Below are 13,779 nucleotides of genomic sequence, written 5' to 3'. Positions count from 1 at the left end.
TAAGTTGAAACAAACGTAGGCATAGTGCACACAAAAGGTCGGTTTGATAGGATGCAATAATCTATAATTGATTATTGACATATTTAATTATTTGTGTGGGTGTTATAAATGGCTTAATAGTTGATTTTTTTTCCCCTTTTAATTGTTGAATCATTGGAGATTTGAGGTAAACAAAGCTATTAGCATCTACAAAACTAATAATTAAATCTAGCAAAATATATTAATAACAAACTTTATTGTACATACCACTTTTAAAACTTCGAGAGCAAGAATAAATTGTATTGTATTTAGATTTTTTTCATTATGTTGTATATATTTATCAATATTTTGACTTTAATTATTAGATTTATAATTAATCTTTTTTTAATACGAATGGTTATTTGAAATTGTCAACTATATCTATTTTTTTATTTTTTTTAAGTGGTTTTTTTTGTTGCGTTTGATGAAAAGTTGAGATTACGTTTGAATGTGTTACTTATTGCTCGATAGTATATGTTTTATACGTAATGAATTAGTAAATTTATACATTTTGACATATTTATAATTATATGTAATAACCTTAATAAAAAAAATTTAATTACATAACAGACAAAATAACTCAAACTACTAAATTTATTAAAGATCATCACATGGGAAATTAAAATGTCAAAGGATTTAATGGTGATCCTTCAATGTCAAATGTACAATAAACTTGCCAAAAAGATTATTGGAGTCTACTTCCATTGTTGCTCTGATTGACTAAGGACTTAATATTGTTTTTCAATAGGTCAAATAATCAACCATAAATGCTATACTACTTGTTATAATTTATATCTTTATCGTATTCTCTCTTTTATCTTTACATTTTTATGTATTCTCATATTGTCTTTATTTAAATAGTTGTGACTTTTTGAGTGTAGGCATCAATTATGACATCTCTAGTACAGTTAAGAAATAGAATGAAATACACGTCATTTGGATCACCTGATCGAGGTGGAGGACACAATATTGAATTAGCTACTTGAGATGCATTGATTTTTTCGATATATACGTTATCTCACAGGTAAAAATAAAATAAAATAAATACTTGCATTGACCTACTTAAAAAAAATAATTGCACACAATACAAAGCTTAGAAAAATAAAAAATAAGAAGATATTTAATTGAATGGAAGTAGTAATTAAATAGTGTGAAACAATAAAACTTTATATGTAACTTCGCCATAGACATATAATAACATTAGAATATAAATTACTGAATTATGTAAAAAATAATAACTACACACTTCACATGCACCACACGTCTTCTATAACTAGTAAAATAAAACAAGAAAACACTACTTTAATCCTTTTTTATTTTTGTTTTGGTTTATTTTCATATATGTATTTTTAAAATGTTCGTGTTGATTTATATATTTTTACAACTTTGATTCATGTTGATCCACATGTTTTTAAAAGTGAAAGTGGTATTTTAAAAGAAATAAAAGTGGTCAATTTTAAAAAATAAAGCCAACCTAAACTTTAACTAACTGATATTTATATATTAGAGAGGACAAGAAATATGAGGTTCAAATCTCTCACCCAAATTGTAATTAAAAATCTTTAAAAAAAGATTAAAATGAAAAATTATAAAAAATAGAATATTCGACAAAATATTTACCATTTATAAAAAATTGAATATTTGAACATGGAGGGTAAATAATTTATTAATTTATTCTAATTTTTTAAAAGAAATCCAAATAGTAATATTAAAATTAAGAAAGGACAATTGATAAATAAAAGCTTAGTTTAGGGCGAAAATAGTATTAAAAGCAATAAAATAATAATAGAAATCAAAATTTAAATCCATAATCCAAAATATTCTTTTAAAGAAATTGGGACAACTAAACTGAAGACTTAATAAAAAGAATGAAAAAAAGAAAACAGATTTAAAATGGAGTCTACGACGAGGAAGGGAATGTACGGCAGGCGATTAAATCGTTTGAATCGAACGCTCCCTAGTGGCCAACCAAACGAAAGGCGTCAAATTTCGCTCCACAAGTTCTCATTTCACACCTTGCCCGCCATTGCTACCTTCCTCCGTCTCTGCTCCGATTCAGCCTTATCATGCTCTGATTAACCTCATGAACTCCAACGCTTCGAATCCAAATCCTTCCATGACGTCCTCCACTGCTGCTGATTCCTCCGGTAAGAAGGTTCGCAAGCCCTACACCATTACCAAGTCCAGAGAGAGCTGGACTGAAGAAGAACACGATAAATTCCTCGAAGCTCTTCAGCTGTGAGTTTATCACGTTTCTTACTTGCAATTTTCCAAGAAATTTCGTTTACTGACGTTGTTGTCTGACTCTACCTTCCGAAACCAACGTCCAAGTCCGATTTATGGTTTTTTGTAATCTGAATTGCTTTATAACGTCCGGAGGAAGTTTCATCTTCCTTATGGATTGTAGTTTTCGTGTTTTTGTTTCTTGTTTTCTGGCTCTGGTGTTGAGGCTGTGTGGTTCGAGGATTTAAACTTCGAGTTATCCTAACTGTGATGGTTGAAGTTCTGGTTTCCCGTTCTTCGTCATTCCACGTTGTTTAATTTTGTATCATTTGGAGCTTTTCGTATCATAATCATGGAGTTGTGATATTGATCTGTTACCGGTGTTTGGTGTAGGTTAGAAATTCATGGACGTGATATCATAGTGTTGAAAGCTCTGTTAGTTGTGGTTTTCCTATCCTAGAATTGAAGTGTTAGAGTCAATTTTAAGAGGTTGATGTGTAAAAATTCACTAGTCTAGTAACTGAAGAAAATTGGAGGGGAAATTTACGATTTCTGCAAATTTAGACGTATGTCAAATTTTCAGGTTTGATCGTGACTGGAAGAAAATTGAAGATTTTGTAGGTTCAAAGACAGTTATTCAGGTGAAAGACGGTCGATTTGGTTTGTTGGAGCTTTTGCTCTTTGATTTCTTCCCACAACATGTTCTTTACTCTACAGTCGATGCTGCAGATTAGGAGTCACGCCCAAAAGTACTTTTTGAAAGTCCAAAAAAATGGAACGATAGCACATGTACCTCCACCTCGCCCCAAACGCAAGGCTTCACATCCTTATCCACAAAAGGCATCAAAAAATGGTACGGAAATCTAATTCATAAGCAACAGAAATACTTCAAAGCTCTTAAATTAAGAGTCTTAATTAATGATATAATTAACTCACATTCAACAGTTTTGTTACCGTTGCAAGCATCAATGGGTTATCCTTCTTCAGTTAATACCCTAGCACCTGGATATTCTCCTTGGGATGACGCATCGATAATGATTAACCCTTCTTTGAGCAAAATCATGCAACCACAAGACGAATTTACAAATCTTCACAGATCTGAAAGTACGTTCTTTAAATCTCCTGAAACCTAAAATTCGTTGGCACTGTAAATTGGACTCTTAAGCCCTTACCTCATCACATGGTGTTACAATTCAGATGATATTGCATCAGAAGGGACACCAATGATCAGTAGTAGCAGCCTCAATGGTATTGGAAGCCCTGATATGGGAAAGCAGGGGAAACAAGCTCCTATGCTTCACGGTAACAATCTAGATTGGTTATAAGTTATAATTTAGGGTGGGGGAGTTACAAATATAAAGAAAAATGGTGCAAATATTTCGAAACAAATACGTGAACAGTTAGGTCAAGGTGCTGATATCTCACTCTTTTTAAGTATATTCAAGCCCTCTCAGGGACATGTATTGTATCTCCTTATATATCCAACCATCAATGCAACATATATTCTCTAGTCTGTTCAACAACCCCGCTCAAAGTTCCACAACTTAGAACACCCTCCTTTTGGTTTAAATGCTCTTAAAAGATCTCATGTGAGAAAATAAGAGAGATGTTTTCCAGTATTTGTTGGTGTTGTGTTTTGAGAGATTGAGAAAATCTATTTGTAGTAAAATTTTAGATTCAGAATATTAAATTGTAATAATTAACAGTTACTTTAACAAAATTTCAAGTACGTTGTCACATAATAGAATTCCCTTTTCAACTTAAAATAAACTCTAATTTAAAAGACATTATTAAATATAAAAGAATGTAACATAGAGTCAAGTCAGTAAAAAACCAGGCGTGCAGGTTGGGTGTTTGGAAGTGAAATGGTGATCTGACATTTTATTTATTGGTTATCCTGCAGGTATACCAGACTTTGCTGAAGTCTATGGTTTCATTGGTAGTATTTTTGACCCAGACAGTAAAGAACATGTGAATAAACTCAAGGAGATGGATCCTATCAACTTCGAAACAGTGAGTTTGAGAATCTGTGGTTCTGCCTTTGACTTGTTTATATTGATTGATTCTTAGTAACCATGTTGGTCACTAGTGCATACTTCGGAGTGATTTTAAAATGTAAAACCATTTTTAAACATACTTTTAATCATTTAAAATCAATTTTGATGATATAAAAATTACACGTAAAAGGTGTGAAATTAAATATTAAATTAATTTTGAGGAATTAAACACATGTTTTAGAGTGATTTTGTATATGACAAAAGTGAAATAAACACTTCAAATCACTCTCAAACATGCACCCAGACTCAAGACTAATGCATGCTAAACACCCTGTTGGAAATAACCGCAAGCATTTGTTCATAACTACGAATGGTGCGTTGCAGGTTTTGTTGTTGATGAGAAACCTCAGTTTTAACTTGTCCAGTCCTGACTTTGAACCACTCGTAAGTCTGACTTACTCCAATTCTCCAAGTACATATATGTCTGCATTTTTCTGTTTCTACCATTTACTTTTCAGTCTCAGCTGCCATACTTATTTCTTGCCCCCGACGTCTCATGGTTGATGTTGTTGTATGGTGAACCTCTATGACTTGAAAATCAATTATAAATTTTCATTTTATTGATAAAGTGGACTGTGAAACTAGAGTGCCAGCTGCTACCAGTTAACATAGGGATCAAACAAAATCTATTTTCTTGAGGGTATTTATCCAAGTCTTACAGAAAATTTCATATGCTTTTTATTAGCTACTCTCGAGTAATAATTAATAAACATTATTGTGCCTTTTTTTGGAATGTGCACAAGTTCTTGTGCGTAACATATTTAATGGAAAAGAAATTTCTAAGAAACTGACGTTGTGTAATTCCCACATTGAAGGAAATCATTCTGAAGGCTCTGGTTGATACTCAGTTTTGGAATTGAATAGTATCTTGTTCTCCCTCACATGGTTAAGCATTTGAAAACGTTCTAAACGGTTTCTATGTCGTCTTAACTGATTTGTTTCAGAGAACTGTGTTGTCAACCTATGATGTCAATACAAAAACAGTAGCAGTCACTGCAGGAATGCCTACAAAGAAGCATGCTGATGATATATCATGTTGAATTACTTACTACCTAAAATTAGCTCTTATCTACTCTGACTATTACTCGTCAAAGTCAGAGCATTGGAACGCCCGATTAACGCCAGCTGCCAGCCAAGGCTGTTAGAGAAGATTGTATCTAAAATTGGTCTCCGCTGATTCTTTTGAGGCTCTTTGGATCCTCCTCTTTGGCACCTTACCAAGGCTCATATTTCACGGGTTTGGCCTATAACCAAAATGTATATTTTTGTAAGATCTGTTTGATGAATTTTGTCATTTACTAATAAAAATACAGCCATGTTAACTGTTTGCGAGGGTGCTTGATCGAGCTGTCGAACCAAAATGTGGCTCGATCTCAGAGTGGCATTGGTCAGATAGGCGATCTTCTCGTGCTTGTATCGCTCAAAGTGAGTGTAAATTGCTGTTGTTATTTAAGTTCGTCACCTCTTTTGTAAGTGGTTTTTTCTTTTTCCAGAAAGAATGAAATTGGTTAGTATATATAAAAGAAACGTGTTTCTAGGTAGTCTTTCTTCCCTTTCAGAGACTAATTTTCTTCAATTATGTTCTGGTTTTCATTACTTGATGAGATACATAAGACCAAAATAGAGTTTAAGTTAGATCATTATCACGATGGAAGAAATATAGTTAGAATATCTTTTGTCAACTTAGTTCTTTTTTTTAGTTCAAATATTTTTGGCTCAATTTTCAACGTGTTTTAAGAGCCTAAAGAGAGCCGATTGTTTATTGGGTCCCGTAGACGTTTACAACATCTCCTCTTGTTCATAGATTTGCTCCCACTTTTATATAGTTAGATTAGATACAAAATTGTTGGTTTTTGAAATAGAAATTAAAAGTAGGAAATCTTTAAACCTGTCATTGACTTATAGGAAAATTAAGACTATTTAGAGGGGTTGGACTATTGAATTGATCAACAACATTGCCAAAGCTGAACTTTATGGAGGTGTATTCGTATTCGGAGGAGTAGGTGATTATACACTTGAAGATTTTCCTTTTTTGTTTTCCAGTGATTTGGCTCGAAGTTCTTCCTCACTGTACGGATTATGCCATGCTTAATTATTTGTTGGTTTCAAATTATTTTGTTGTCCCTTTTCTGTTCTAAAAAAATCCAAATATTGTAGGATTAAAAGTGGTTCTAATCTATGGTTAAACGATGAATGAGAGCTCGCTTGTATGAAAATTGATCAAATTGCCCCAACTATGGTAGAATATTTTCGAGTTCATATGGACATTTTAATATATATTTTGTTAATAAGATGGTTAGCATAAAATTAGGAGAAGGGTTACTGGCATTGTTTCAGGTGGTGGACGGATTTCTGAAGACTCAGTTAGAAGGCCATAGTTTTGGTTTATTACATGAATTATTTCGCGTGAGAGTATTACAACATCAAGCCAAAAAAGTTTTTTACATTGAAGTCACAATTTTCCAAAATGCTTATAGGGTGCAAGTAGTTTTAACTTAAGGGTAATTGATATGATCTATCTCTTTAAAGATTGAAATTTAATACTTATCCTTGTAATTTTTGTACTCAAAACAATATTATGAATTAAAAATAAGAAACAAAAATAGTTGGCTAATATCTCTCTTTAATTGTGTTAGTTTTGACACAATTTATCTATCCAAATTCCAGACAATTTTATAAAAACTAATTTGTATATGTCCTTTTACTATGATTTATTTTTTTATTTCTATTTTTTTTAGAGTTATACATGTTTTCTCTTCATTTTTCTATTTTGATTTTCGTACCTCTTGAATAAACACTTAGAATAAAAAATATATTATTTTGTTTGATAACTATTTGGTTCTAAAATTAAGTTTATTCTGTTAGTTTACTAACTATTTTGATTTTAAAATTAAGTTTATCATATTTCAATCCTTATCATGGACTTTTTAGCCCAAATTTAAAAATGAAGACAAGTTTTTAAAAACTAAGGGTGCGTTTGGGGGAAGGGTTGATTTAGGGAAGGGTTAGTGTTAAGATAAAACTAGTGTTAAGTTAAACCTAGTTTTATCATAACCCTTGTTTGGGGGAAGGGTTTAAAAAGGTAGTTTTATGATAATATGTGTTTGGGGTAAGGGTTAGATGGGAAGAGTTAATGGGGATTTTATGATAAAATTTGTTTGGGGGAAGGGTTAGGTGGGGAGGATTAATGGGGATTTTATGATAAGATGTGTTTGGGGGAAGGGTTAGGTGGGTAGTTTAATGGGGATTTTATGATAAAATGTGTTTGGGGGAAGGGTTAGGTGGGTAGTTTTATGGGAATTTTATGATAAAATGTGTTTGGGGGAAGGGTTAGGTGGGTAGGTTTATGTGGATTTTGTTATAAATTTTATTTTGGATAATTGTTAAATGGGTTTGGTTAATTAATTTTTTATGTGGTATAATATTTTTAAATTAAATTGTAAATATCATAAAAAAATTATTGCATATTTTTTTACGAAATCCTCGAGTCCGTCTTATTCTCCTATTTTATTTGTTGTATGTGTAATGTTATTAAATTAATACATACAGTTGCCCAAATTAAAATAAATTTGTGAACATATTGTGATAAATTTATTACAATTAATTTTTTATAAAGATAAAAAAATTATTCAATATTTCTAATCGGCGATAGCGAAGTCATCCAATTTTAAACCTATATAAATAGCCGTTATAACGCTTTTGGAAAATTGTGACTATTTTCTTTCATTTAAAATAAACATTACCAATGAAGAAAAGAAGTTTTTGACAATAGAAAATGCATAAATAGTCAACATGATACAGAGAAAACGTAAGGAAATAATAAGCAACACAGGTCACTACAAACAGAAACTATCTCTCTATGTCTCGTAGGAGGACTCTACAGAATCCCTCTCTTTCATCCTCAGGCATGAGTACGAAACCCCGAAGGTCGTCCATACGAGACAAAAGATGCCTTTGCAATAACGCCCTATCCAAACTCGTAAGTTCTGGCATCTCACGCAATATGCGGAAAAATTCCGTGCGCACGTGGTTGTCATTTGCAAGGTTGCGTGTTGGCCACTCCGCAATCTGCCTGAGTTGCTCGTTTGTTTGGTCGAGCGCCAGATGTATCGCTTCAAGCTCGAAGTCTCGCTGACTTCCCCTCTTCCTCTTCGATCCACTTGATCCGGTCCTACCCTCTGAAGCGCGAGAAGGTCGGGATGCACGTACATCGTCCTGCGAGATGTCAACTCCCTGGCTGTACACGGACGGGAAGTCCTCGTTTCCATCCCCCATATCAAATCTGTCATATCCGCCACCTGGCTCGTTAGACCCCACGTCCGCGAATGTCTCAGCGAACCGACCGGTCGCCCTATCGCGACCAAATACATATGTAAGCTCGTCGTAATACGGGAATGGTTTGTTCAGGAGTCCTTTCGCTGCAGGATGCGACTGCGGGCAACAAAAAAATATGACGTATGAGTACTAATTGAAAAATTGTTTACTAAATGTAAATTGTGAACGTTGTGTCACGTTTAAATTATATTCCATACCCTAACCTAATTATCAAATAATTCCTTCTCCGCAACGATACATTTCTCTTCATCGTTCCACCCAAAGCCACTGCACGTTGGGCCCCGCATTTCGGCAATGGCCTGGAACGTTCGCTTCAATGTCTTGATCCTACAATCAATTACAGTTGTTGCTCGTACCTGACATCCAGGTAGTTTCTCTGCCATCATGTGTACCAACTGCGCAAGGTATCCTGGGCGGAATGTACCATTATCTGATTTCCATCCCCCCATTGACACTAGCTCCATTCAACATTCCACAAGAGTCCCCTCCTCCTCCCTCGTCCAAACATGTCTCGGGGCACGATTTGAGGTTAACATACTGAGAATCAGAAATTAGAAAAAATACATGCAGTACATAAGTAATTTCACCATTAAACTCCAAAATAAAATAGGCATGATACAAATTATGGCACGCGTACAATACATATGCAACATGCCATATTAGTTTTTACAGTACATGTTAGACACGATAGAATTGCGACGAAGTCATAAAAAACTTGTTATCTAAATTTGTCTTAGCTAAGCGTTGAACATCGGTGAACATCGATGCGGCTAGGTCGTCGCGCCACTGAGACCACTCGTTTGTTGTCTCAATGTACTGAATGTCTTCTGAAGCGGTGGTCGTTGCGTACGTGGAGTCCCCCTCGTCCTCGTCCTCAACGTCGTCGCAATATGTCATTTCCCTGTTGATCAAATTGTGAAGCAAGGCACATGCTAGAATGGTGCGACACTGGACTTGCAGGGGATAGTACGACTTTCCACGAAGAATGGCCCAACGACCCTTTAGAACACCGAACGCGCGCTCAATAACATTCCTTGCGGAGGAGTGCTTCATGTTGAAGTACTCCTTTGCATTTGTTGGCGCATTTGCAGCACCACGCCACTCTTGCAAATGGTACCGCTGGCCTCTGTACGGGGCGAGAAACCCCTCCGCGTTTGGATATCCAGCATCGCACACATAATAATATCCTGTTATTAAATGGTTTGTTTATGAACTTTAAATAGGTAAGTAGGAAGCGACGGTGTTTTATTATAAACAAGATATACCCTTTGGCACTTGTAGTCCATTTTCTCGTGAAATCGCATCACGTAGGATCCGCGAGTCTGCTGCAGATCCTTCCCAACCGGCGAGGACATAAACGAAATCCCCTTTCGTGTCACAGACCCCAAGAACGTTTGTGGCAATTTCCCCCTTACGCGTTCTGAAAGTAGGCCGATCTCCTGCGGGGACGTTCACCTTTATGTACGTCCCGTCTAACGCGCCAAGGCAGTTCTGCAGGTTGAAAGAAACACGATGAATTAACTGCGATGTACCTAAAGGTCAATTATAGTGAACTTCTACGATGCCCACCTCGAAACACTTCCAACGTTGATCATTGCAGTTACTTGTTACCGGAACAGGTCTCTTTATCAACTCCTCGTACAGTCGAAGAACAGCCAACAATACAATGTTGAAATGTCGAGATACTGTCTCACCGGAGCGTACAAATTCTCGTTGTATGACGCGGTTCTTCACGTCATGAGCGAGGACGTGCAAGAACATTGCTACCATTTCCTCAACATCGACAATTTCAGTTGAAGAAAGACCAGCGACATTTCTAAGTAAATGGCATAGAATTGCGAATGTTCGCCTATCCATCCGCGTGCTTTGCCGACACACAAGATCTGACTTGTGTATCATGCGAAAGTAAGCAAGCTCCCTAATTCTATGGCGTGTATCGGGCGGTGTATGTGGGAGACGCTTATTGTTGTTCATTAATAGCTCCAACGTTAGTAAAATCTGACGTTGGGCCAACGTGAATGCAGTTAGAACTCCAATAAGTGTTTGTTCATCCATTACAATGTATGTAAAGTTCCCTAAAAACATGTACTATTTAAATTAGTACAATATCGATATATTGTGAAAAGATATGTAAACTTAGTAATATCCATATTTAGTAAAACTATAAACATAGAACAAAAAAAATTAGATTATGACTGACGAGAACATTGAAAACCGAACAATAAAGAAGGTTATTTCAACAATTTTTACAATCTATTTTAGTTCTAAAATAAGTATTTTAAAAATAGAAATGAAATTTGTTGAAAAAAAAAATTCAACAAAACATAAAGAAGGTTAAAATAAAAGAAAAAAGTATATGGTGAAAACATATTAATAAGTTTGTGGTTAAAATACAATTTCATACAAATGTGTGAGAATAAAATAACTTTAGAAATAGTTGAAGTTTCATTAGTTTTAAATTAAATATAAAAATTGGTATTAAATGAGGCTTAAGAACATTAGAATGGAGAATAGGAAAAATGTTTGAAAATCACCAACATTTATTTTCTTTCTTTAATGTCACAATATGCTACATAACCTATTTTCTTTTTTCTTTTTAGAAAAAAACCTATTTTCAATATATATATATTTTTTAACTAAATTTTTAATTTTTAGATGAAGAGAATATTTTTAACTAATTATAAATTATTTAGAATGTATATGAATTTTTTTATGACTTCTATATTGCTCATAATTACTAATCTCAATATTTGATCTTCAAATATAAATTAACAAAATACCAAATATTTGAAGTGAAATAAATAATATATCATTTATGTTTTTTTATGAAAGAAATAAATACATTTTCCTTGGAGAGTTTTTGTATCTCTATTTTCTCAACCTATGTCCATTTTATTAGGTCTTACAACTTGCAAATCTTTTTATAAGGCCACGAACTCTCAATTGTATATACAATAGTTTTTATTAGACTTTTTAATTATTTGTTGGTAGAAAAATAAAAGTTAGAATTTATGTTTAAAACGCTTTGGACTAAATTATTAAAACAAAAAATGTGATTAAACTTTGGAACGTGTGTACTAAATTTTCAAAGCTTCAAACACATTTGTACAAACTTTATTACTATATAGAAAAAAATTGTTAAAAAACAGAAAATTAAAAGGATACATTATGTAACAAAATTAACCCGAATGTTCTATATACAAAATGTTAATTATAAAATTATACAAAACCGGAAAAAAAATGAACAAAAATAAAATACATTATCAAAGCCTACAAACGGCTATTACAAGAGTACCTCTTCAAATAATTTCGAACTCCTTCGTCGCAACGTCCTACATAAGAGAAGAATATGATTATTATTTGTAATTAAAACACAATAAAAAACGTATGAAAAAAAAATTAAATATACATACCTTTTTAGGACGAAAAATTAAACTCCAAATGAAGATTCAATCGGGAAACCGTAAAAATAAGATTGATTTTAATTTAGTAGCCTCAGAGTTTTGATTCCATTCAAAATAATGAATGGAATTCCATCATAGTTATAGAAAAAGAAATAAAGGACAGAAATGTATAGAAAACATATCGCAAAAACCATACACTAAAAAGACATGGAAGAGACAACCTACATGGTAACGGTAATGAATACAAAAGATAAGTTATAAGCACATAGAGGGTACAAAAGATACATGGTAACAGTAAAGAAGAAGAATGCAGTGAATCAAAAGAGGAAATGTGGCAATATATAGGGGAAAGATGGGGCAAGTTGATAGGACTTGGAGGGAGGTCAACAAAAATATAAAGACCAAAATAGCAAAGTACAGCCAACTATCAATAAAATACAGGCCCTATCTCTCTGCTACAACTGACATAAAGCATAGCATAGTCAAAGGCTATATACTGAAACCTATACCAAAACCATACCCTACAAAAACATGGAAGAGACAACACTGGACAGAAAGGAATAAGAGACAACACTGGACAAAAAGGAAGAAGAGACAACACTGGACAAAAAGGAAGAAGAGACAACACTGGACAGAAAGGAAGAAGAGACAACACTGGACAGAAAGGAAGAAGAGACAACACTGGACAGAAAGAATACAGAGAAATAAATTAACAATGTAACAATACAGACAAACCAATTTTTGTAAATTAAAGTAAATGGAAGTAAATGAACAGAACAATAAAACAGAATAGAATAGTGAAATAAATTTTGTAACCAAATGTGAAGTCAAATTCATACACTAAAAAGACATGGAAGAGACAACAGTAAAGCAATAAGACATGGCAAAAGAATACAAAGAATACATATAGAGAACAATACAAGAATTGAAAAAGAATGTAACAAATTTTAAAATGAAACAATTGTACACAGAGAGGTAATAATAAAACAATTGTAAAAAAAAACAACAATTGTAAGAAAATTGATAAGAATACAGAGAAGACAAGAATTGCAAATTCAGTATTACACAAATTCGAACTCATCATGGCCGGAACTACATACATTCATTAAAAAATAAAACATAGGTAAAAAATTCAGAACACAGAATACATAGGTAAACAATAGAGAACAGACAACACAAAGATAAACAATACAGAACACACAAGACATAGGTAAACAATACAGAACACACAAGACATAGGTAAACAATACAGAACACATAACACATTGGTAAACAATACAGAACAATTCAGCACAAATTCGAACTCATCATCGGCTTTAAAAAAAAAGTGGATTGAGAACTCCAAACCTCCTTACCAAGCTCCAATGGCAGAGTGAAGAATCTGTCCTATTGCCAATCGAAGGACCCGAGAGCATAAACGAACCACGGCGGTAAGGAGGTTTGAAAGAGCCAAAACCCACGATTCCAAAAAGGAAATCGTGTTCGGAGCCATCGAATTCGTCGATTTCAACGAACACAGAAGCCCTTTCGGAGTGAGAGAGACGGATGAGAGAGATTTAGAGAGAGATTCGGCGTAACGAAATCCGGTTTCATCGTGAAAACGCAAGGGCAGAATGGATTAAAGGTTGAGGGAGAAGACGAAAGGAACGATGGATTAAAGGATGAAACGGAAAAAACCAAAATCGACCGGACAAAAGAGAAGGAACAGAAACCCTAGAAAAGTTGAGGGAGAAGACGAAACG

General features: G+C 33.8%; 1 protein-coding gene across 13 annotated transcripts; it reads left to right on the top strand.

Moving 5' to 3' along the window:
• Positions 1–1,889: 1,889 nt before the first annotated feature.
• LOC103486443 (protein REVEILLE 8-like) lies at positions 1,890–6,653 on the top strand. Of its 13 annotated transcripts, none has more exons than XR_007820448.1 (10): positions 1,917–2,256; positions 2,825–2,882; positions 2,959–3,094; positions 3,187–3,345; positions 3,439–3,543; positions 4,145–4,254; positions 4,623–4,682; positions 5,243–5,535; positions 5,612–5,723; positions 6,636–6,653. XR_007820448.1 is itself a non-coding variant. In XM_008444406.3 (8 exons), exons 1-8 carry the CDS (start codon positions 2,102–2,104, stop codon positions 5,336–5,338), a joined length of 867 nt encoding a protein of 288 aa, XP_008442628.1. In that variant the 5' UTR covers positions 1,890–2,101; the 3' UTR covers positions 5,339–5,839. The 13 variants fall into 13 exon arrangements, 9 of the variants coding, with proteins under 9 accessions (XP_008442628.1, XP_008442631.1, XP_008442629.1 ...); XR_007820449.1 differs by lacking the exon at positions 6,636–6,653 and adding an exon at positions 6,204–6,228; XR_007820447.1 differs by lacking the exon at positions 6,636–6,653 and having other exon boundaries at positions 5,612–5,839.
• The last annotated feature ends 7,126 nt before the right edge of the window (positions 6,654–13,779 follow it).

Source organism: Cucumis melo, chromosome 4 (genome assembly GCF_025177605.1).
Source record: "Cucumis melo cultivar AY chromosome 4, USDA_Cmelo_AY_1.0, whole genome shotgun sequence".
Classification (NCBI taxonomy): domain Eukaryota; kingdom Viridiplantae; phylum Streptophyta; class Magnoliopsida; order Cucurbitales; family Cucurbitaceae; genus Cucumis; species Cucumis melo.
Note: the sequence above shows the minus strand (reverse complement) of the source record. Positions and strands in the feature narration are given on the sequence as shown.